Source organism: Asparagus officinalis, chromosome 10 (genome assembly GCF_001876935.1).
Source record: "Asparagus officinalis chromosome 10, Aspof.V1, whole genome shotgun sequence".
Classification (NCBI taxonomy): domain Eukaryota; kingdom Viridiplantae; phylum Streptophyta; class Magnoliopsida; order Asparagales; family Asparagaceae; genus Asparagus; species Asparagus officinalis.
This window is the reverse complement of record NC_033803.1, coordinates 72,066,502-72,092,000: the sequence shown is the minus strand read 5'-3', so window position 1 is coordinate 72,092,000 and position 25,499 is coordinate 72,066,502. Positions and strand designations below refer to the sequence as shown.

Here is a 25,499-nt window from a genome sequence, read left to right as displayed (position 1 = left end):
GCGAGACAGCAAAGACTGTCTCGCTGGCGAGACAGCAAATACTGTCTCGCTGGCGAGACAGCAAAGCCTGTCTCGCTGGCGAGACAGTTCATACTTGTTTTGATTTTTCCCAAAAACAGTATGAAATCCTTTCTCGTGATTTTTTGAGTGATCTTCTCTATGTTTGGGATATCTATTAGCATTTTTCGACGCCTACAATAAGGCCACATCCAACTTGAAACTTTCGCAGTTTGGGTTCAAGTGGACACTATTTCTAAAGTTGGATTCATGAGATTGTATCATAAATTACTCAATAACTAAAAAGCTCAAAAAATAATAATAATAATAATAATAATATTCAGGGCATATATTAGTGTTGCTAATATTAACTTCTCTTGAAGTACTTTCTTTTATCATAGAATTCGGAAGTTTATGAAGTAGTCCTTCTTGTTAGCCTCATGGTTATGAGCCTACTCCCTTTGTTTTGATGATTATAAACAATTCCTAACATTGTGCGTCGAGTGCTTGCATTTGTTTTGTTAGGTAATCTACACAAATATCTTTGTCGGAGGTTGGTTGGATTGCGCCTACACGATCATATCCATTGGAGGATGGAAGGAATATCGGAATGAAGCAATTCACAATTCAAGTCAAAAATTCAAGTTCAAGCTTCATCCATGTTTACCAAGACGAGCTTAATTGAAGATCAAGATTGTTTGGGTATAGTTTTTATAGTATAGGGTTTATACTTGTGTGTTAATACTTAGAGCTCAATCTTATACACACATACACGTTTTGATTTTATAGTTTTCAAGTTTGAATATGAAACAAACAACATTATTTATATACATACATACATGTTTCATATTTATCATTTTTGGTTTTAATAAACAATGTGTTTAGCCACATAAACATGAAACGAATATGCGTATATAAATATATTGTCATGTTTATATGTGCTTGATATGACTTCATTGAAATCAAGTTTTGACGATTTCGTATTCTTGAATAGTTTACAAAATAAATTATATTTCACAAATGAAAAATAAAATTTGAGAAATTCTTTTTCTAACATGTTCTATTACATGTTTACAAACATTTCCCAAAATTTTATCATTTTTGGAGTTGATTTACTATGTCAATTTGATTTTACAAAATTAGGTGTTTCAGCAGTTTTCAGAATCTGGAATATCTATTTTAAAACAATTATTTCTCTTAACTGGGAAGTGATATTTCAGAAATTCTTTCTCTAACATGTTTATATACATGTCTAGAAACTTCTCTCAAATTTTCATGATTTTTGGAGTTGATTTGCTATTTTAATTGATTTTACAAAATCAGCTACGCAAAATTTCAGAATCTGCTGTGAACTGTGTAAGTCGACTTGCTACAGTATAAGTCGACTTAGCATATATGTTTCAGCCTGTAACGGCTAGTTTATAAGTCGACTTATGCACTGTAGCAAGTCGACTTATAACACTGTAACGGCTAGTTTTTCTAGATTTTTAGGTTTTCGTTTTTTTATCTTTTTGCTTGGTTTTCTCTTGGTTTTGGGGCTTGTTCTTTGATCCTATATATAACTCATACCCTCTAACTTCTGAGTGTAACTAAGAAAAAATTTAAATCAAGTTTTGGGCAAGTTTGATTAAGAGTTTTCAAGTGTTTCAAGTTTGGTTTTGTGAAGAAGTTTTCACTAGTGGAAGAAGAGATCATCATTTTGTGTTTGGGCTTTCATCTCATCTCTCTCACTCTTGTTTTTCATTGGAGAAGTTTTCTAAACTCAATCTCTAGCTATTTATATGTTTGATTATCATTTCCATAAGCTAGACTTTAATTGAGTTTATATTTCATTTTCACTCATTGCTTACACACACTCACTTGAGCTTAATATTTCATACATACTTACATAGTATATTGGGGTTGAGACTTGAGAGTGTAACATTGAGTGTGGGCTTAATTGAGTTCTCACCTTGTTTAGAGAACAAACATTTGTTATTGTGCTTAATTGTGGGATCACTTTGTAATACACTTGTACGCCGAGAGGAGTGTGTGGTGAGAGACAAGGTCGATTCCAAGAGGAGTGGCGTCGATAGTAAAGCCTAGGGAGATGTTGTAAATCCGAGCACTTGAGGACGACGACACGGGCTAGAGACGAGGAAGACGACACGGGCTAGAGACCAACACTTAGAGAGTGTAAAGTATGATTGCAAGAGTGTGAGTTGTGAAAGTTTTCGGTGAGCTAGAAAACCGATTGTGAGGTGTAAACGTTTTGGGTGAATGTTGAAAACTCATTGTGATAGTGGAATTCTCCCCGGGAGTGGGGAGCGGAAACGTAGGTCGGAAGGACCGAACTCCGTGATCATATTGTGTGTTTGCGTTTGCCTTGACGTTACATTTGAGCTCATTATTTATTTCATTCTATTTCGTCATTGCTCATGTTTATTTCGCCCTTAGTTTAATATCCTTGCATATAATCTCCTTGAATATCATTCTTGCTAGGATATTTGTTAATAAGTTTTAATTTGACATTAATATCGGATTGGATTAGCATATACCTTATTCACCCCCTCTAGGGTGCTTTCACTTCTATTGATCAATGATTTTGGAGGACTTACTAGATGGCACCTTTTTACATGTATTACCTATATATTGTATTTAATGCAAAATAATTGTGCTCCTCTTATCACGAATTTTACAAAATTTTAATGCTTGTTTTTATACCTGTACGAGCAGCCCATGCCAATGTCTATGTAAGACAGCTTATAAGGCTTCTCTATAATTTGTTATAGTCAAACTGAAACCAGATAATACTTAACTTCTTATCTCCCAACATATAACTTATCCCTCTTCCATCTTTCAGTTTTGTCTTTGCGATAATAATATAGATAAAACAATTCAGAAAGTTCTGACACCTTTGGTAAAGTATAGCAAAAAAAGAGAGAAAATACATCACAAAACCATTTATTTGTCTAAATTTTAACAAGCAATAAATATTATGCATATACATATACTCCTAAAGATACTTTGATCTGATCTCATCTAAAATTAATCATACCCATGGGTCCAATGCAGGAAAATTCACACCTTTCTTTAACTTTATAAAAATCTGGCCATCATACACCTCTCGCAGAAATAGCCTGCAAAAACAAAAATCCAAAAGTGTGTATTTGAATAGCATTGCAGCAACAAACTGAAATAAATGAATATTGAACATATACACAGTTTTGAATGCTGGCCTTGGTGTCAAGGGAGCAATCAAGAGTTGTGATTTTTAGGATTCATCTATACTAATAAATATGACTAGCCAAGTGTATGACAGTAAACAATGCTCAAAGTCAAATAACCGGAACTAGACCCATTATTTTGGCCAAATTTTCATTTTTTTTTTCAATAACATTAATGAAGTTTATGACTGAAATTGTTCTCAAGATTCCTTTTTGACATTAAAGAAAGAATAAATTTTGTAAATTTTTAAATGCCTTCTTTCTTACAAACAACAGAATGCATTGTCAGCTTTGTAATGAGAGGTCTGTTAAAAAAACATAACTATTGATAAAATGGCCATATAGATAGCAACCTGATCTTAAAATTAGGATTTTGTTTTCAATTTATTAAAATCTAATCCTTTTTCCCTTAATAATGCATTAAAGTTTACAAACAATAAAAGGTAGAGGTCATTACATAAATCAGCTTTCGAGAACAAAAGTATGAACAAAAAAACTTAAACCTACTCAGAAAGAAATACTGTCCGACACTCCGCTCCATCCATTTCAGACCACCCTATGTCTTCCTGCAAAGAAAGAACAGAAACAACAATAATACTCTACATTACAACTAAAAACGATGAGAAATATGTTGCAAGTTGTTTCATATTACACCCTGAATGCTTTCTTAAGTTTACATAAGCCCCAAATTTTCATATTAATACCTTCGGAGGGTTGTTATACCATTTGTAACTGTAATTAGTCAACTTTTTACAGTTAAAACGCTTTAGGAGTGTGAATCAAAAACATGAAGATTTGGGGTTCTTGCATATATACCCCTCAAATCTTCCATATTTGCAAATATACCCCCCAAATCTTGGTATTTGTAAATTTTTGATTTCCAACCAGTACAACCTTTAAAATTTCAAGAATTTCCAGCAAGCCCGCAACAATTTTTCGCTTAAAACTAAAACTCTTAAAGAGAGAGGGGGTAGAAAAGCTAAATGTGAGAGGATTGGGCGAGGGTAAATTTGCAAACGTGAAACATTTGAGGGGTACATGTGCAAAAACTACTCAGGGTCTAACATCAAAACCCTAAAAAAAACGTAATTTTGCTAAATTCTCATGAGACAAGTAGTTTTAACAAAAGGAAGATTATACCGGAGGGCTAGAGTAGGCCTCGAAGGCGAAACCAGCGAGAACAACGGCGAGGTTGAGATCGAAAGGAGGTCGATCGCTCTCCACCACCGAACTGCTCGCATCTTCAGAGCTCGACCGAGGAACGATTAGGCTGCCGCTTCTCGAAATAGAAACCCTAGATTTCGAGGCTAGGGTTTTGAAGCGTGGACGAGAGTAGGGTTTCTTGAAGCGAGAGGGCGCTGAAGGAAATGGAAGAGAACGATATTGGATTTGGATCGGGAGTCGAGAGATTTGAAGAGCAGACATTGAAAATTTTAGAGAGAGAGAGAGAGAGCGTTGAGCGAGGATGAAGAAGGGAGGATGTTCGAGAGAATGAAGATGGGACCCACAGAGCTTAGAGAGAGAGAGCGCTGAGCGAGGATGAAGAAGGGAGGATGTTCGAGAGGCTGAGATGGGACCCACAGAGCTTGTACCAATCAGGTAGCGACACGTGGATGAAAGAGGACGAATTATGAAGTGAGATACGAGGACAAATTTTCAAAACTAACATGTTTAATATCTTATTATATATTATAATTGTAAAAGCCAACCTATTTCCAAATTAATTACCAAAATCGATACAGTTTAAATCAGTTGGCTGAAACTGGGTCGATTTTGAAGAAAAAAATTACAAAACTTCATGGGATCTCAAGTCCCGTGAAGTTTAAGGCCCCGCTAACAGCGTTGGTTAGGGGTATATAAGTTCATGGGAAAATTTTCAATTTACAGAACTTGAAGTTTTGCGAAAATTTTCAATTCAACAAACTTTACGGGACTTCAAGTCTCGTGAAGTTTCAGTCATATATTCCACCTCTTCTCGCCCTAGGCTCCCCGTCATCCTCTACTTCCACAGCGGCGGCTTCGTCCTCTTCTCGCCCGCCTCAGCCTCGTCCACCTCTCATCTTGACACCCGCATCCCGCCCTGTCGCCTCCGGTCGCCTACCGCCTCGCTCCCGAGCACCGCCTCCCCGCTGCCTACGACGACGACGTCGACGCCCTCCTCTTCCTCCGCGACTAGTCCCTCAGTCCTACCGACTCCTGGCACGGATCCCACGCGGACTTCTCCAACGCCTCTATCATGGGCTCCAGCACCGGCGGCAACATCGCATTTCACCTCGGCCTCCGCTCGATGGGCCTAAACCAAACCCCGTTGAAGATCAACGGGCTGATCCTGAACCAACCCTATTTCGGCGGGAAGGCGAGGGCCAAGTTGGAGGCGAGATCCGAGGAGGACAAGATCCTACCTTTGGCTGCGAACAACCTGATGTGGGAGCTGGCTTTTCTAGTGGGGGCCGATAGGGAACATGAATACTGCAATCCGACGAGGGTTGAGGGGGAGAGGGCTCGCTGAGGGTCCCTAGTAGGGGGTAGGCAGAGACCCATTGATCGATCGCAGCAGGATTCGTGAAGGCGGCAGAGGGGCGAGGGAGTTCTTCTGCCAAGCTTCCTGGAATTGCCCGAAACTTTATGGGACTTGAAGTCCTGTAAAGTTGGTTGAATTGAAAATTTTCACGGGACTTCAAGTCCCGTGAACTTATATACTCATAATCATATGTATTAGCGGGATCTTAAACTTCACGGGAGTTGAAGTCCCGTGAAGTTTCATTAATTTTTTCGCCAAATTTTCGACCTAGTTTCAGTCAATTTGCTGAAACCGGGTCGAATTTGGTAAATAAATTCAAAATGGGTAGTTTTTGACAATTAAGTTTCTAAACGGGTCGAATTTGAAAAATTGTCGCATCGGGCCCCACAACTAAATCCCCGCTTGGATATAAAGATTCTCTGCTCTAAATTCTTCAAAAGTTGTAAAAAGATAAAAAATGGAAAATTCTTCTTCCCGATTCTTGGGCGATCGACAAATCATCGACAAAACCCAATTCATTCGGCTCATCCTCCAATCCCTCTCCTCTCTCGGATTCTCCAGATCCGCATCCGCCCTCGAATCCGAATCCGGGATCCCCTCGAACCCCCCAGAGTACTCCGCCATCTCCTCCCAAACCCTAGCCGGCGAATGGGACGATCTCATCTCCACCATCGACTCAATCCCCGACGTCGATCTCGATTCGAGGTCGATCGCCCGGTTCCTGGTCTGGAAAGAACAGTTCTTGGAGATTCTGGGGTTGGACGAGGAACAAAATGGGGTTGTTTTGGCGAGGAATTTGCTGTGGGAGAGGATCTCGGGTTTGGATTTGGACCGGAAGCGGGTTCATCGGCTGGCTAGGGTTTTGATTGACGGGGAGGGGGTCGTGGGAGCTGAGGAGAAGGAGAGGAGGAGGTTGGGCTTGTTGTCTGATTTGGTGGGTTTGATGCCGGAGAGGGTTAGGGTTCCGCCGAGCGGGAGGCTGGAGGAGTTGGTCGAGATGGCGGTGATGAGGCAGCTGGATTCTTGCTTTTATCATAATTCACCGAGGGAGGTTTGTTTGTACGAGGATCATGAGTGTGGTAGGGAGCAGATTCCTTCCAAGTGTAGCCAGGTTAGTGTGTGGAATAAACTTTTTCGTTTTGTTGAAAGCTTGAAGCTTTTAACAGGAGTGCAGGAAATGAGCATGTTCTGCATCTTTTCAAATATTCTTGTTGAACGTTATGATATGTTGGAAATTCTGCCGACCAGTCGACCGCTGGAATTAACTTTTAGTTATATTGGAAAATTGAGAAGGGTTTATCGAATGCTTCATCCTTTTGATAAGAGCAAGTAATGTAGTAAAAGAACATGTTCTGCGTCCATTCAAGAATGTTATTGAAAGTTATGATATATGGGACAATTCCACCCACAACCGGGCAAAATATTCATGTCCTTTAGTATCTGATACCGACAAATGTGTGCCACTTTATTTGCGAGTATGGAAGGAATCTTACAACTATCAATTTCCTTATATGTGATGAAAAATATCACGTACCAATGAATATTAGCCCATATGTTATATCCATAAGTTGTCGAGTAAGTTTTCTGAGTTTCTCATACTTATGCCCAGATGTTTGGAGGTAACATGACCCTGTATGTAGACTTTCTGATTTCTTCTAGGTTGATTTATAGCCCGATTTTTTAATATTGGCCTTTTGCCAACAGATAATGTAAATGGATCTTCAGATTTTCTCCCTATTTATGTGACGAAGGATTGATGATATAACTTCCAGTCAACATGTTTGTAAATCTATGACTTATAGTTTCACTCTTAGGCTAGCGTTCAAATCCACCCATTTTTACTCACTTGTAAGTTGTAAGAAAACGAACTACACTGTACCTTTGTCTTGCCGAGAACAGTCTAGAGCCTATATTGGAAAAAGGCTGCTATTCTTATTCTCATTTGTCGCATCAGCATCTAGTTTTGTTGCCCCTGGGGTTAGTTAGAATGTTTGGGTTAGGGTTTGGAGTCAATATGGTAATGGACCAACAAGCTTGCTGAGCAAGTGTGGAGCTAACTTTTTTAGCGTGGCGTTTGGTTACTACGTGAATGTTTCTTTATGGCAATCGAAAGACCTCAAGTTGTCATCCCTAATAAAATGCTTGCAGAAAAACTTTTTCGTGAATAAGCATACTATAATGATTAACTTTATTGAGAAAGATCAATTTTGCAGCTTGCAGCATTTCAGAGCGGGCTCTCTGGGTCCATGTTACTATAGATGTCTTATCCAAAAGCCCATATTTTTCAACTTTCATGCTTAAGAAACACAAACCTGCTCCTTAAAAACATATAATAAATGAAATGAGACAAAGCAACATGCAATTAATGTCATCAAAGAATGTAGGATTATTTGTCACTTTCTATAATGTAGGAACTAATCTATATTCCTGGTATTTCTATCTGAAGCCATACCCTTCCTGACATGTACCATACTTAGACCAACACTACCTAGACACTCCTTGAATATATGCATACATTTATTTGGACGTGTACTCAATTACATAAACGTGTTTATGCATTTTGTGAATTTTGTTATTTGCTTCCAAATCATCATGAAAAATACAATTAATGTACCATTGGTTTCATAGAGGGAACTTCATTTATCTTTTACTTCCAGAAATGGTTACATCCTAACCAATCTGTCAACTATTCAATACGTTGCTTCATATTTGAATGAGCTTTAAAGTTTCTGAAGAGCTGTGATAGTATGGTAGAGTGATCTGGATGATTGTCAGTTTTCTGGGTTATCTTCCAATTAGGCTTCTTGGCTTCTTTTTATTTTTATGAATTTTGATCCTCTACATTGATTTGTGCTCTTTCAAATATTTCGAGGTTTGCTCTTTTGCAGCATGAGCTTAATCCTCAACTGCCTACAACAGAAGGTAGGTGTTCCTGTCCATTTGACAGCTCTTTTTAGCCAGTCTTATTCGGACATTCTGAATCATTCTTATATGTCTTTACTTAGCTGAATCAGACACAAGTTTAAAAGCTGTATCAAATTCCATTTAATGTCATTTTCATGTTTCCCTCATATTTCTAGCTTTTTGAGAAACAAGAATATAACTATATTAGACATACAAGTGGTAACCCCCAAAGCATGGAGAATGTGATTGTTCATCTTAGATGGAGAGCAAAAAGATTGTTTACCGAAAGGCAATCCCTCTGTGTTTGAGGTATTGCCTTTTGAGTTATACTCCTACTCAATATTTTGCTAACATGTCTTTATTAATGTTGCTGTCACCTTGTATTCATGCAGATATTACATGACCATAAAAATGAAGTATGGTTTGTACAATTTTCAAACAGCGGGAAGTACTTGGCATCTTCTTCTAGTGATTGCACAGCCATCATTTGGATGGTAAGTTACAACTTTCACAGTAGTACTATGTTACGTGTCCTCATAGGTATCAATTGTGTATTACTGATGGAAATTGAAGTGGATCGCTGAAATATTTAATGAAGCCAATTTGGTTGGATAAACATGTTCTTGTGTCTAAAGTCATCTTGCTTCTTTTGTTTGTTTCTTCTGCAATCGTGTATTACTTACCTCAGTGAAACCTCTGACACAAACCCATTATTTGATTGGGTTTGTTTCTTCACCTTTCTCACCATCTATATTAAACTTTACAGAGGGGGAGGGGGAAAATCTATAAATGCTGAAATACCCCATGGACACTAAATTTTATATGCACAAAAGCAGTTTAGGTGAATTTCGTCATGGATGAAGGTATGGTTCCTTTCTTTAATTCTTTTGTGCCATTTGCTGCCATAACAGTATTGATGGTACAAAAGTAACCTAAACTTTTTTGTGCCTTTAGTGCTAAAACAGCATTGAGGTTTCAAAATTAACCTGGACTACTTAAGTATTGTCAATTCTGCAAAATATATATAATTTAAGCTACTGAGTATATGAACATCGTTAATATTTTTTGTTTAAAAGTTAGGATTTGGATACCATTTAGTTTAAACTGTTTTTATATCTTTCATAGAGATAAGAAACTGCATATCCTCCTTATGTAAAATATAGAACATGGATATGATTTATATGTTTTTGCCTTTTCCCAACTAACAAAAGCACACCTCCATTCTTTTCATTATCGATGAAACAAAGTGATACATCTTTCTGGGATAAAGATTAGGCAAAAGGGACAAACCTATTAAGGTTTCAAGTATTGCACGCTTCAAGTGGTGAATCTTTCGTGCAGTTTCTGAATCATGTTTCTATTAATTGAATCTTCATGCAATTTGCGTCCTATTTAAGAGAAGGACTATTTACTTCCCAGTACCTTGTGCTATGGTTGTAATTAAGGGTGCTAAACCATATCAGTAACCATATCTGTTAGGATATGAATGTAGTTACTCAAATCTATAACTGATAGGATATGGTTATAGATATGGTTTTGTAGTGAAATATCCAGATCCGTAACCTAAATATCCAAAAACATATTAGTCATACTATTACGAAAGTTTTATCCTTAGATTATAGATTTAAGGTTAGTTTTGATAATCAAGATATTTAATCTTAGCTTTTCAGATATAATGAGCTTGTTAATGAACTCTTTTGTCTCATATGAACTATAAGTACTACCTAGTTTTCTCATATTTGTTTTGTATCTACATGCGTATCCGCTTATATATCCACATTTATATCCTTATCCGATTTTAGCGGATATGGATATGAATTTTCCTTCTCCGAGATGGATAAGGGAATATGGATATGGTAAGTATCATATCTGAGCCGTATCCAGACGGAATGCACCCCTAGTTGTAATTACGCGGGTGATCCTGGGTCTATGTATCCACACAGGTGACCTTGAGATTACTAACTAGACTACACTTTTAACTCTGAGTAACCCTAAGATTACTGTTATTAGGGTTACCAGTAGCCTCAGCCATTAACATCAGGGTTATCCATGTAGATACATGAACCCTGGGGTCACCCGTCTAATTACACTATACCACAAGCTACCGGGATGTAAATAATCCTTAAAGAATTACCTTCAACTTTCACCATATTTGTAAAACTACCACGTGCTATATTTACCTTCAGTATGGTATTTCCTGTTTGAGTGCACTTGGGCTAGCTCTTCTGATATGCCTGCAGATCTTTCGTTGGATATAAAAAAACATTAGTTATATTCAATGAAGATAGTTTGGTGTGAAGTTGTTAGGCGTTTAAATGAGCAAAGTGCCAACTGAAGATAAATGCAATAAGGATAGGTAAGTGGTAAACATGTGCAAACTTGATAGAATTTGAAGTTACTATTTGGCAATTTATTCTTTTTTAAAAATGAAATTTGCAATACCTGTATTATTTTGGTAATGGCGAAGATCTGTTATTTCTGTAAAACGTTTCCACAAAATCTCGCCTTAAAGAACTATTTTCCATGTAATCATTGTCAGAAATGTTCAGGTGAAAGAAGATGATACCCTGTTGTTGAAGCACTGTATAAGCGGTCATGGTAAACCTGTCTCCTTCGTGGCATGGAGTCCTGATGACACAATGCTGCTCACATGTGGCAATAAAGAAGTCCTGAAATTGTGGGACGTTGATACTGGCATTTGCAAGTTAACATTTGGTAGCCCCGCTGACTGTGTAATTAGCTCATGTGCATGGTTTCCCGATTCAAAGAAAATAGTATGTGGCAGCAGTGAGCCCCATAATCGCATATGGACTTGTGACTTTGAAGGTAATGAGCTTGAAGTTTGGGAAGGGGAACGGATACCGAAGGTTTCAGATCTTGCTGTAACACCTGAAGGCAACCATCTGATCATATGTTCCAGCAGAGAAATTTGGGTACGGGATTTCCCGAGGGGAAAGGAATGGGTCATCAGCGAGGAACATTCTATTACATCACTTTCTGTGTCCAGTGATGGACAGTTTTTGATTGTGAACCTTAACAGTCAGGAAATTCATTTGTGGAGTATTCTAGGGAATTGCAAAGTCGCAGATAGGTTCACGGGACACAAGCAGGGGAAGTATGTAATTCGGTCTTGTTTTGGAGGATCAAATAGCTTATTCATTGCCAGCGGCAGTGAAGATTCACAGGTAAATTTTTTTATTACTATATTCTCTGCTATTTGTGTATTTATAGAATACCAACTTCCTGACATGCGCGAAAACATTGTAAGTCTGATTCTAAGGATGGCTTATTTATATTTTGTATCATAAAAGCCAAGATATGTAAGAATGTTAACTTCTATCTTACTTGTCTTTGTAAATTTTTGAATCTTTAGTTGAGAGGAACCATAAATGCAGATTATCACTTTCTAGTTTTACTTATCTTTGCATCTTTAACTGGTGAGAGTTAAACCAAATGCAACTATTCCGTTTCTAGTACAACTTCATTTAATTTGGAAGTTCAAGCACATCCAAGTTTATACACCCTATTAAACATAATAAAATGAAAATCAATCTGCATGCCTTCAAGAGGGTGTGTATTTTGTGTGTGCTTCAAGGCCCTCAAGATTTAAGGGATACTTATATGCTATCCTTAGAGCCTTCATTTTCTTGTATGGATTGGACTGCTGTGCACCAAAAGAATGAATGTACAAATAAGGAGTCGAGAAGCGCATTTGCTGTTGAGCACTACGCTTCACTTTATATACCAAAATTGAGAATAAGATCCGTTGGAAGGATAGCTTCTCGGGATTTTATTGAATACGTTGAAAGAACAGGACTGTTGTCTATCTCAGGACATGGGCAGGTTAGAATTTGAGCTGAAAGTATGTGCATGTGACAAACTTGGAGAGAGTTTCCATAGGAAGAGTATTTTTCCTGAACATCTTTGTCAAATACAATGAAAGATGCTTTTACTATAAGGAGCTGTGTGGATGAATAATTGCACCATCACGTACCATTTTTTTGGTTGGGTGAAAGGTTGAATGCAGGGTTCCACTGTCCATTTCTTACTGAAACCATGTAGCGAAGAGGGTGTCTGACATAGTATTTTGCAGACGTCGCAATAAATCTCGGACATTTCCCGACAAACTTTCCTCAAAGCAAACAAAAGTTCTTTGAAGAGGATCTTGTATCTAACAATTTTTTTTAGAATTTCAAGGAAACAAGCAGCCTCTAATCGCATCTCTTACCTTCTCTACCTCAGAGTTGAAAATAGAAGTTGGAACCTGCCTGATTTCATATCTACGTCATTTTGACAGGTTTACATCTGGCATCGGCATCAAGGAAAGCCTATTCAAGTTTTATCAGGTCATTCAATGACTGTTAACTCTGTCAGCTGGAATCCCACGAAGCCTCATATGTTGGCATCGGCAAGCGATGACCGCACTGTTCGAATATGGGTTGGCAGCAGAAACCCTTGCCAGAGCCCCTTCCCTTGAGTTCTCTTGTGTGGATAAAAAGTTCTGCATCTGTACATATTTGTAAAATCAGAGATGTAACTTTTCTGGAAGGCATGAAGATTTTTTTTGTTGTACATTTAATTGAATAATGTGAATTATGATTTTGCGGTAAAACCGCGTGAAATAGTTAATGTGTTATTGAATTGCTCTTTAGCAAGATTCATTCAAATTTCAAAGCCTTTGTTTATGTATTAGGTAGCCATTGTAAAAAGGGTATGTCCACGTGTCTTTATTCTTCAAATTCAATTATGCTGCCTCACAAATAAGTGTATCTACATATATAAACGAAGCAAGCTGTATTTTTTTTAATTGTTGTTCTTTAATATAATCATTTATCTTGCAGGACCCATGCTCCTAGTTTAGGGTCGGAGTCTAATTTCAACTGCGTAAAACCGAAGGAAATGTCCTTGAAGCATAAGACAAGCGCATCAGATATAGCCACCAGCCTCATTCTAGTAAAATTTTTGCCACTCATCGTACTCTAACATCTGAGCGCAATATTACTAAGTTTAATTTTCTAACATAGATCGGTTTAGTTCGATGTCCTTGATGCTCAAATACATGAAGTTTTCACCAAATATACTGCACCCTAGAAAACCTTAGATCATAGCTTTCTTCGTACGCGACACAATTAATTCACAACAAATTGAGGTCACGCCAGAATTTTGATGTATTACAATCAACAGCTCAGGTTCAGGCAATAAATGCATTGTTTCACAAAATCAACCTAACAAGAGAAATCCAATACAATATCAATACAATTTCCAGGTTCATTCATATTTAACTCAAATAACTACGCAAAAAACAATCACTGGCTCCTATCCACCATCATCATAGGAGAAAAAAAGTAACAAGAAAATTTGTGGGTAATCAGCTTCATCATTTTCATTTCAGCATTACTGCAGCTAATAAACAAAGTAACAAACCAACCACTCCTCCGTCGTGATGAGAGGATCGAAACAATAGATAGACAATTTCATCGATGAAAAAGAAAAAAAGAAAAAGAAAAAACAGAGAAACAAGATTCAAAAGGGAAGGTGTCGGGTCCTTTCTTTTTTGCTTCATTCAGCTCCTGCTGCTGTTGTTGTGGTCTCCGACTCCAAGGGTGTTCTTCACAGTCTCAACTGCACCCCGTGCCATTTGCTTCACTTGCTCCCCAGTCTGCCAAAAAATACCATCCGATAACAATCAGACGAAAATTGCTTAACTGTAGACAGTCATAACAGATAAAAACAAAAGTGACATAAAATTGCTAATACAAGACATATGAACAGGTTTTCAATAAGAATGTGACTTTTCAATTTGTGTCTTAGAACTAATGAACGAAACTGCAGGCGAAAAAGATTTAAAAAGAACAGATAAGATAAATTTCTGAGTTCAATGCCTATCTTTCATTTTTTTTTCTTTTTTTTTTCTCGATACTGAAATCCATAACCCACGCATTTCCGTCAATGATCCTATATTTCCGCTTCTCTCTATATCAATGAATATGACATGTAATACTTCAACATTCCTCGAATTTAATATTAAAGAACTATAACCAGTAACAGAAGAGAAGAAGATGTGTACAATTATTATAACAGTTAATTGCGGGTAGACCCCACCCTCCTCCTTCTCCTCCAAATAGACCCTCAGAGGTTAAAGAGTCAAAAAAAAAAAAAAAAAAAAAACTTAAAACTTCACTCAGCCAATCTATACGCAAAAGTAAAACTCGATCGAGTGTATTAAGTACAAGACAACGACTAAAGGGGTCACTATCAACAATTAACCCTAATTATAAAGAAGTAGAGGCGTCTGAGGAACCTGCTGAAGTAACCCAGCAGCCTGCTCCTTAGTCTCCTCAACCGACTGGGCTGCATCTGACCTGTGAGCCTGAAGGCTGTTGGTCTCAGATCCCACCCATTTGTCTGCCTGTGCCTGCAAGGATATCAAAACAAATATAATGGTCAGATCTTCATCAAATACTATAAGAAACCTGCATGAGAGAGGATCAGAATGGATAAGCATACCACACCAACTCCACGTGCTTGGCCCGCACTGAATTGCTGCTGAGGATTCGACATTGCTTACAATAATATTACGAGAAAGGGATTAATGTTGTTTTTTGTGAATAGCTTGTGGATGGAGTTGTATATATAGAGATAGAGTGACCTGTTCTAGAATAACATGTGTCATACTTTAGTGTGATGAGACCCCATAATTTTGCTTTGACAAGGTAAAAGCTGTTGTTAACCGTTCAATCATAATACAGATCTAGTGTCAGACATATATCACCCAACAACAGAACTGGTCAACGTGATGACAAATACACTGTTTCACTGGATCTTGAGAAATAGAATTGTCAATTACACCGTTAACAATAGCTAAAATACATAAAGTCAAGTTGGTAATGTGCAAATCTTCAAATAAAAGCCTTCTGCTAAACTAAACAAGATACTACAGTACATTGCATCAAATATAGTATATCTTCAGATGTCGCTGTTCACATGTTCCTTAAAATGTTTGCAACTTCTTGAATGTCTTTCAGCTTTGCAGGGATGCCTGAAAAAAGGTGATAACTAACTTGCAACAAGTTATGAATTACCAGAATTTATGTGGATATATAATGGATGACTTACCTAGGTTACGTGCCATATGTTGTTTTTTGCATGGAATCTCTGTTAATCCAATCCTTGTACATTCTTTGTCACCCTTTCTCTTGGTCTTCACTTCCTCAATCTTCGCTTGCAGTTTTGATGCGGTTTCTCCTATCTCTGTGGCATTGCATTTCAGCGAGTGAACTATAAGAACATGAAAGTTAAAGAAAACAAGGGACCAACCTCTAACATAACTTAATTGAAAATTCATGTTTCAGACAGAACTCTCACATATGACATAACTAAATTATTCTACCAGTCAAACCAGTGGATTTTAAATATACTTTAAGAAGTTGTTTCTATAAAAGAAAAGAAATAAATAATATGGTTTTTGTTCTATCTGCATTTAACATTACTTTTGCAAGCAACTAATAACTGCATTTATTAATACTCAGAGGGATCACAATTATATGATTTTGCTCCCTGAATAATATGTCCATCAAATACTAGACCTGCAATTACTACAATATAAATGTACTTCAAATTTTAAACATTTAAAGGAAAAGTTAGTTAAGGTCTCACCATTTATCTCTAAGTTTGGACTGGGCCCTTTGACCAAATGAAAATAAAAATTAAGGTAGAAGTGTGAAGAGAGAGGAAGGGAGAGAAACAATCGGGGAAGTGATACCTTTTTTACTTTCTTTTGTTGGGGGCGAGAGATGGGGTGGGGTGGGAGACAAGGGAAATATAGAGGTGCACGATAGAGAGAAACATGTGAGAGAGATGCAGAAATTTAAATCAATTTTTTTTTCTAAATTATAACAACTAAAAGGACAAACTTGGTTAAGGACCCTTATTTTTTCCATTATGTAGGGACCAACATGCAATTACGCACTTTCTTTCATTATCATATCCTGCTTTTAACTTTATTTCCAGTATATCATATTACAGAGAGATGGGAAAAGGTTAGTAACAGAAGTAACAGAATAGCATTACAGAGAGATGATAAGAATGCAAATGAGGATACCTTGAAACATCTTATCTGCTGAGTTTTGCTCAAACAGCTCTATAGCCTCGGCTACATAAGAATGCAAGCTATGACTCAGTGTAGACTGATTATCCAATGAACGAATCTCTTTTTGCAGCTCCACAGATTTCATTCCAGCCTGAGGCAGTCACCTTGTCTCTCAGAGATAAATTGACATGATCAAAAAAGAAAATTCTATAAGGATATCTGACGAAGTGGGAGTGTACTTACCGCAGCAAGTTTGTTTCTTAAGGAACCTAACTGAGAATCAAGCTCCCCATCATCCAATCCTTCTTGAAACAATAGACTATCACTAGAAGAGTCCTGCTTCAGGACATGGTTCAGAAAGACTTCTCATCTAAATTATAAGATCAAAACATTAACATTAAATTATGATGATAAGATGAGAAAATTATGTTCAAATTTTAGATTTTATTTAATTGTCTCTACTATACATAATGCCTAAGCTATAAAGAAAACGTTCTCTACAGCTTTTATTGTATAAAAGGATCATATTTTTAGTTACGAGCATGAAATATCCCACATGACCGGTAATTTAAGTTTCCTGCTCTTTATAAAGTTAAGTTAATTGAAAATTATTGCCTTTCTTTTGTTTATTTTTTTGGGGGTGGGGGTGGGTGGTGTCAGCAGCCTCAGCCGCCCACGTTCCTTTAACAGCAGCCGTTTTTAACTTTGGATAAAGGAGCATGCCCCACATTATTATTATAATATAAATACATAGTAAATTATTATTATTTTATTATGCATAGTATTTTTCAAAATCTTATAAATAGGATCCAAATCTTTAAGAAAATTTGATGCCAGAAACAACTTCTTATATAGAAGAGTGAGAGAGAAAAAACAGAGAGAATTTCTCCTTGTAAAGAAAGAGAGTTTGTAACTCCAGAGTTTTTTTCTCATAGTGAATTCTTCTATCCTTGCCCGTGGACGTAAGCAATCAAGTGCCGAACCACGTAAATCTGTGTGTCCAACTTTTTATCTCTATTTTTGCTGCGACCCTGCTCATGGTTTGCAGATTGAACAAATCTCTATACGGTCTAAAGCAGGCGCCGATGTGTTGGTATAAGAGATTTGATTCATTCATCTTGAGCCTTGGATACAACAGACTTAATTTAGACCCTTGTGCATATTTCAAGAGGTTTGGTAAAAATAACTTTGTTATCTTATTGTTGTATGTTGACGACATGTTGGTTGCAGGCCCCAACAAAGATCGTATCCAAGAATTAAAGGCTCAGTTAGCTAGGGGATTTGAAATGAACGATTTAGGATTTGCAAACAAGATTTTAGGGATACAAATTTACCGAGACAGAGTTAATAGGAAGATTTGACTTTCTCAGAAGAACTGTTTGAAGAAAATCTTGCGGCGTTTTAACATGCAAGATTGTAAGTCAATTTCTACCCCACTTCCTGTTAATTTCAAGTTATCCTCTAGTATGAGTCCTAGCAGTGAAGAAAAGAGGATGGAGATGTCTCGAGTACCGTATGCATCAGCAGTGGGAAGCTTAATGTTCGTGATGATTTGTACAAGACCAGACATTGCACAAGCAGTGGGAGTTGTTAGTCGATACATGACGAATCCTGGTAAAGAGCATTGGAATGCTGTAAAGAGGGTCCTAAGATACATTAAGAGAACCTCAAATGTTGCATTATGTTATGAGGAATCTGATTTTATTGTCAGTGGATATGTTGATTCTGATTATGCAGGTGATCGTGATAATAGCAAATCTACCACAGGCTGTGTTTGTACTTGCTGCGGAGCTGTAAGCTGGGTTTCAAAACTGCAGTCACTTGTGACTACTTCAACAACAGAAACAGAGTATGTAGCAGCTACACAAGCTAGTAAAGAGGCGATGTGGTTGAAGATGGTGCTGGAAGAACTCAGCCATGAACAAATGAAGATGGCAAGATAGAAAGAATGGTGTGAAGATATGATTGATACTCAATCAAATCTTTAATTGGAGATTGTCAGCAGCCTCAGCTGCCCACGTTCCTTTGATAGCAGCCGTTTTTTACTTTAGATAAAGGAGCGGGCCCCACATCATTAAAATAATAATAAATTACTATACATTTATATTATAATAATGATGTGGGGCCCGCTCCTTTATCCAAAGTCAAAAATGACTGCGGTCAAAGGAACGTGGGCGACTGAGGCTGCTGACAATCTCCCACTTGAAGATTTGATTGAGTATCAATCATATCTTCACGCTATTCTTTCTATCTTGCCATCTTCATTTGTTCATGGCTGAGTTCTTCCAGCACCATCTTCAACCACATCGCCTCTTTACTAGCTTGTGTAGCTGCTACATACTCTGTTTCTGTTGTTGAAGTAGTCACAAGTGACTGCAGTTTTGAAACCCAGCTTACAGCTCTGCAGCAAGTGCAAACACAGCCTGTGGTAGATTTGCTATTATCACGATCACCTGCATAATCAGAATCAACATATCCACTGACAATAAAATCAGATTCCTCATAACATAATGCAACATTTGAGGTTCTCTTAATGTATCTTAGGACCCTCTTTACAGCATTCAGATTCCTCATAACATAATGCAACATTTGAGGTTCTCTTAATGTATCTTAGGACCCTCTTTACAGCATTTCAATGCTCTTTACCAGGATTCGCCATGTATCGACTAACAACTCCCACTGCTTGTGCAATGTCTGGTCTTGTACAAATCATCGCGAACATTAAACTTCCCACTGCTGATGCATACGGTACTCGAGACATCTTCATCCTCTCTTCTTCACTGCTAGGACTCCTACTGGAGGATAACTTAAAATTAACAGGAAGTGGGGTAGAAATTAACTTACAATCTTACATGTTAAAATGCCGTAATATTTTCTTCAAATAGTTCTTCTGAGAAAGCCAAATCTTCCTATTAACTCTGTCTCGGTAAATTTACATCCCTAGAATCTTGTTTGCAGATCCTAAATCCTTCATTTCAAATTCCCTAGCTAACTGAGCCTTTAATTCTAGGATACGATCTTCGTTGGGGCCTGCAACCAACATGTCGTCAACATACAACAATAAGATAACAAAGTTATTTTTACCAAACCTCTTGAAATATGCACAATGGTCTGAATTAAGTCTGTTGCATCCAAGGCTCAAGATGAATGAATCAAATATCTTATACCAACATCTCGGCGCCTGCTTTAGACCGTACAGAGATTTGTTTAATCTGCAAACCAAGTTCTCTTTTCCTTTTTCTTCAAAACCTTCTGGTTGGAGCATGTAAATTTCTTCTTCAAGATCTCCATGAAGAAATGTTGTTTTCACATCTAGCTGCTCTAGATGAATTTCTTCTTCAAGATCTCCATGAAGAAATGTTGTTTTCACATCTAGCTGCTCTAGATGTAAGTCAAATCTAGCGCTTATAGCCAGGACTATTCGGACTGTTGTAAGTCGAACTATAGGAAAAAATATTTTATTAAAATCAATACATTCTTTCTGAGCATATCCTTTTACCACCAATCTAGCACGATATCGCTCCACTTGATCATCGCCATTTCGCTTGATCTTGTAGACCCATTTGTTTCCACTTGATCATCGCCATTTCGCTTGATCTTGTAGACCCATTTGTTTCCAATGGTCTTTCTTCCTTGTGGCTGTGACACAAGTTCCCATGTCTTGTTCTTATGAAGAGCTTCAATTTCTTCCTGCATTGTTACCATCCACAAAGATGCATCTGTGTCATTTATAGCTTTATGAAAAGTTAATGGCTCTCCATCTTCTGTTAGAAGATAGTATGCAACATTACTCTTCGTAATATACTCCGAGTGCCAAATCGGTGGCATTCTCTCACGAGTTGACCTTCGAGCTTATGAAACCTTGGACTGGACTGGTTCTTGTACATCATGCTCCGGTGTTGCTTAAAAAGAATTCAGATCATCATCTACCTGAACAGCTATAGTCTCTGAGTCCTTCCTCGAATTGCTTTCTTTTTTACCACTTTGTAGTTGATTTTCTACAAAGATAACATCTCTGCTGATGATAACCTTATGAGTAGTTGGATTCCACAGACGATACCCCTTTACTCCATCAGCATACCCCAAGAATATGCATTTTCTGGATTTTGAATCCATCTTTATAATTTCTTGGGCATTGTACATTACGTACACCGGACTTCCAAATATATAGAGGTTAGAATAATCAGCTGGTTTGTCAGTCCACATCTCCATCGGTGTCTTTAATTGTATTGCAGTTGATGGAGATCGATTCACCACATAACAGGCGGTTTTTACTGCTTCTGCCCAAAAGACTTTTTCCAAATTTACAGTTGCCAACATAGCTATTGTTCTTTCCAACGGAGTTCTATTCATCTGCTCTGCCACTCCATTTTGTTGAGTATAAGTTGTGCTGAATTGTCTTTTGATGCATTCATGCTTGCAGAATGCTAGGAATTCACCGTCTGTGTATTCTCCTCCATTATCTGACCTCAAGTACTTGATCTTTTTCTCAGATTCAAGCTCGACCCGCGCTTTGTAGGCTTTAAAAATTGAGAACACATCCGCCTTCTTCTTGATAGGATACACCTAACATCTCCTGAAATAATTATCAATAAAGGACACAAAGTACTTTGCTCCTCCTAAGGATGTAACTGGTGCTTGCCATACATCAGAATGAACCAGTTCCAAAATAGTCTTACTTCTAGAACTCGATGTGTTGAACTTTAGCCGATGCTGCTTACTAGTAACACAATGCTCGCAGAATGGAAGAGCTACCGAATTAAGTCCAGGAAACAGTTTCTGATTGGAGGGAATCTTCAAGCCTTGTTCTGACATGTGGCCTAGTTTGCGATGCCACATCATGGTTTGTTCTTCTCCACAGCTGGTTGATGCCACACATGAATCAGCTTCCTGCATGGTTTCTCTCTTGAACATGTACAGATTTGCAGCTATCTTTTCTTCTTTTATCACCACAAGCGCCCCTCTAACAATCTTCATGATCCCATTTTTGATATGGGTCTTGCACCCGAGCTCATCTAATTATCCCAAAGACAATAGATTCTTCTTCAAGCCCTTCACATATCGCACATCTTGAATGGTGCGTATTGTACCATCAAACATTTTGATTTTGATAGTGCCAATACCAGAAATCTCCAAGACATAATCATTCGAATACAGATCCTCCTGAGATAGGTTCATATTTGTGAAATCATTCTCTCCGAGAGGTCATATGCCAAGAGGCTGCTGAATCTAGAAGCCAGACATCAGTAAACTTCTTTCTGCCTTCATCAACAGTGGTTGCTCCACTGAATAGAATTTCATCATCATCTGACGTGCTGACAACGCATCATTAAGATGTTGATGGCTCTGAAGTCTTTTTATCTCCACTCTTCTTGTTGTGCCAACACTCCGATTTGACGTGCCCTCTTTTGTCATAATTATAGCATTTGATATTCTTCTTACTTCGTGATTTCGATCTACCATGGGCATGACTCCCACTGGAGCCACATTCTGTTGATCTTCCTCTCGTCACCGACAAGGCCTTCGCTTGCTGCGAACTTGACTGCCTGTCTTCTTTGTTCTTACGCCGATTTTCTTCCTCCAGAACAGCGGCTGCAACATCGTCGAAAACTAGATAGTCAGTGAGGATGATGTTTGTCAAGTTGATGATGAGTTGATCATACGAGTCAGGTAGACTCTGAAGTAGAAGTTTTGCACGTTCATTCGCACCAAGTGTATACCCCAACGTTGTGAGTTGAGAGAACAGTGTGTTTAGGGTGTTGATATGGTCAATCATCGATGTAGATTCCGCCATCCTAAGAATGTAAAGTCACCTTTTTAAGAAGATTTTATTATGCATGGATTTCGCCTCATATAGCTTTGTTAGAGTATCCCAGATCTCCTTTGTTGTCTTCTTCTCCTCTAATGCTTGACAGCACCCCGTCTGCTAATACCAGATGGAGATTTGCACTAGCATTTTCGTCCATCTCGTTCCACTTCTTATCATCTGTGATGTCGTCCGGCCTTGCACTGATAGCCGTCAGGCAATTATCTTTTCTTAAGATAACCTTTATCTTCAACTTTCACAGTGAGAAATTACTCCCGTCGAATTTCTTGATGTTAAACTTTGCCGCCATTGCTTCTATCACGAACAGTAACTTCTTACTATCTCACGTAAACAATAACTATATTTATGAACAGTAACCGTATTCGTGAATAGTATCATATTTGTGAATAGTACCGTATTTATGAACAGTACCGTACTCGTGAATAGTATTTGCCGCCTTAAAAGGATAAATGATAACCTAACTTATTTTCTGATGTGAAGGATCCACCTTTGATGGCAGCCACAAAACATACGATAAGTAGATATATACAAACACCCTAAGTTGTCTCTGATACCACTTGTTGGGACAAACCCAGGACCCAATAGAGCAGGGTCGCAACAATAGTAGAGGAAAAATAGAGATAAAAAATTAGACACAGATTTACGTGGTTCAGCACTTGATTGCCTACGTTCACAGACATTGATAGAAGAATCCACTATGAGGAGAAAACTCTGGAGTTACAAACTCTCTTTCTTTACAAGGAGAAATTCTCTCTGTTTTTTCTCTCACTCTTCTATATAATAAGTTTTTGGGATCAGATTTCCTTAAGGATTTGAAGCCTATTTATAAGATTTTAAAAAACACTATGTATAATAAAATAATAATAAATTACTATGTATTTATATTATAATAATGATGTGGAACCCGCTCCTTTATCCAAAGTAAAAAACGGCTGCTGTCAAAGGAACGTGGGCGGCTGAGGCTGCTAATAGGTGAGGGGTGGCGAGGGAACTTCTCACGATCCTTCGGACATGGGTTTGATGAGGGAACTTCACCATAACCCCCGTCGTGGCGGGCGTGGGGTTATAGTCCACTATCATTAGGTTATAGTCCCTATAAATTTGGGATTCTAGAGTATGCATAATCCACAAAAAATCAGACGATAAAATATTCTGTTTAGGATAACAATTCATAATTTGGTCGAAACGGTCAAAATCAAGGGTTATAATTCACATAAATTAAAAAAGAAAATTAGTACGCATAAGATATTTTATGCGGGACAATAATCCATGATTTGATTGAAAACAGTCAAAATTATGAGTTATATAATCTATAAACATTCTGAGAATCTTAAATTACACATAAAATTCTATGGCAGGCAGGGATTTGTGATTTTGTTGAAAATGATCAAACTCAGGGGTTATCCATAGAAATTCAGGGATTATGGATTATGCATAAATATTCTATGCAGGAGAACAATTCATGATTTTGTGAAAAACTACCAAAATCATGAAATTACAGTCCACATGAATTCAAAAATTTCGATGTTTACATAAAATGTTTTATACTGGAGAACAATTTGTGATTTGTTCGAAAATGACCAAATTGATTAGAAAACCATCCATGGAAATTAGGAAACTTAGGAGTACAAATAAAATATTCTATCCGGGACAGACATTTCCTATTTAGTTGAAAGCAATCTAAGAAATTTGAAAATTTTTGTGTATAATATTCTACGTGGAACTGCAATTTGTGATTTGATCGAAAACAACAAAACTAATGGATTACATTCCACATAAATTTGGGAATTTTGAAGTATGCATAAAATATTCTTTAATGGACAACTATTCATGATTTAGTCGAAAACTATCCAAAAGAGTTTGAGAATTATGGATTACGCATAAAATATTTTATAGGGGATGACAATTTGTGATTTGGTCGAAAATGACCAAAATCATGGGTTATATATAGTCCACAAGATTCAAAATTTTTTGGAGTATTCATCAAATTCTTATGTTGGTCCGCAATATGTGATTTGGTTAAAATGATATAAGATGTGGGTTATATAATCCACATAAATTTGGGATTATTGAAATATGCATAAAATATTTTTGGCAAGACAATTTGAGATTTGGTCAAAATTAGAAAAAAAATCATGCGTTAGTCCATAAAGTTTCAAAAGTTTTAGAGTATTCATAAAACAGTTTATGCGGGATTGCAATTTGTGGTTTGGTCAAAAATGATAAAAAACATGGATTATAATCCATAAATTCTAGAATTTTAAAATATGCTTTAAATTATTTTTTGCTAGAAGACAATTCGTGATTTGGTCGAAAGCAACTAAAATCATGGATTTTAGCCCATAACAATTCAAAATTTTGTAGTGCACATATAATACTCTATGCAAGATGACAAATTGTAAATTAGTTGAAAATGACCATAATTATGGATTACTTAATGAGGACAAGAAATGACAATATTTGATTAGCTGATATATTTTTGAATTTTGAATTTTAAAATTTGAAATTTGAAATTTAGTTTAATTTTAGTTGAGTGATTTGAGAGATTGTTGTTTGTTTCTATTTTTATTGCACGTTGTGTGCACGTAGTTTTTTTTATAAATAAAGTTGTATGAGACTATTGAAAATCAATGAATTATTAAAAATTGAAATGAAATTTGAGTTGGCTTAATTTAGGTGTGAAACCTAGACCTCGGGTGTGAAACCCTAGGCCAATACTTGTTCATCTTCTTCTAGCCGTCAAACCTTTATCTTCTCCCGTTCATTTGTTCATCTCACAGCCTCGCTGCCCCCCACCCCTTCTCTTCCACAAGCTGCCGATCTCTTCCTGCTCTCCTTACCTTCGAGCAGTCGTTGTCCCCGTCTCTGTAAGCCGTCAGAACCACCTCAACAGTCGTTGATTTCCCTCCGTCCTCCTCCACTCTTCTAGCCGCCGTTTATTTCTTCTTGACGCTG

General features: G+C 37.3%; 4 protein-coding genes across 7 annotated transcripts in view; 1 reads left to right on the top strand and 3 right to left on the bottom strand.

Moving 5' to 3' along the window:
* Nucleotides 1-4,733, bottom strand: part of LOC109826104 — a 33,387-nt gene extending 28,654 nt beyond the window's left edge. Inside the window, exons 1-3 of one of the 2 annotated variants that reach the window (XM_020393068.1) lie at nt 4,344-4,733; nt 3,711-3,769; nt 3,035-3,116 (exon numbers count right to left, since the gene is read on the bottom strand). In XM_020393068.1, the coding sequence (XP_020248657.1) occupies nt 3,035-3,116; nt 3,711-3,769; nt 4,344-4,628 (426 nt within the window). In that variant the 5' untranslated portion in view covers nt 4,629-4,733. The remainder of the gene's footprint in view (nt 1-3,034; nt 3,117-3,710; nt 3,770-4,343) is intronic. The other variant, XM_020393067.1, reaches the window with a different exon arrangement.
* On the top strand, nt 6,170-13,302 carry LOC109824894 (WD repeat-containing protein 26). 2 transcript variants are annotated; one of them, XM_020391524.1, is made up of 5 exons: nt 6,659-6,835; nt 8,613-8,646; nt 9,021-9,122; nt 11,178-11,813; nt 12,926-13,302. In XM_020391524.1, exons 1-5 carry the CDS (start codon nt 6,795-6,797, stop codon nt 13,103-13,105), a joined length of 993 nt encoding a protein of 330 aa, XP_020247113.1. In that variant the 5' UTR covers nt 6,659-6,794; the 3' UTR covers nt 13,106-13,302. The 2 variants fall into 2 exon arrangements, with proteins under 2 accessions (XP_020247112.1, XP_020247113.1); XM_020391523.1 differs by lacking the exon at nt 8,613-8,646 and having other exon boundaries at nt 6,170-6,835.
* LOC109826008 (protein MIS12 homolog) overlaps nt 13,986-25,499 on the bottom strand; it is a 19,817-nt gene continuing 8,303 nt past the window's right edge. Inside the window, exons 4-9 of one of the 2 annotated variants that reach the window (XM_020392949.1) lie at nt 16,961-17,056; nt 16,730-16,868; nt 15,745-15,879; nt 15,136-15,667; nt 14,930-15,043; nt 13,986-14,287 (exon numbers count right to left, since the gene is read on the bottom strand). In XM_020392949.1, the coding sequence (XP_020248538.1) occupies nt 15,609-15,667; nt 15,745-15,879; nt 16,730-16,868; nt 16,961-17,056 (429 nt within the window). In that variant the 3' untranslated portion in view covers nt 13,986-14,287; nt 14,930-15,043; nt 15,136-15,608. The remainder of the gene's footprint in view (nt 14,288-14,929; nt 15,044-15,135; nt 15,668-15,744; nt 15,880-16,729; nt 16,869-16,960; nt 17,057-25,499) is intronic. The other variant, XM_020392951.1, reaches the window with a different exon arrangement.
* On the bottom strand, nt 14,192-15,189 carry LOC109826921 (late embryogenesis abundant protein 7-like). The gene is made up of 3 exons (XM_020393934.1): nt 15,136-15,189; nt 14,930-15,043; nt 14,192-14,287 (listed from the first exon to the last, which is right to left on the bottom strand). Exons 1-3 carry the CDS (start codon nt 15,187-15,189, stop codon nt 14,192-14,194), a joined length of 264 nt encoding a protein of 87 aa, XP_020249523.1.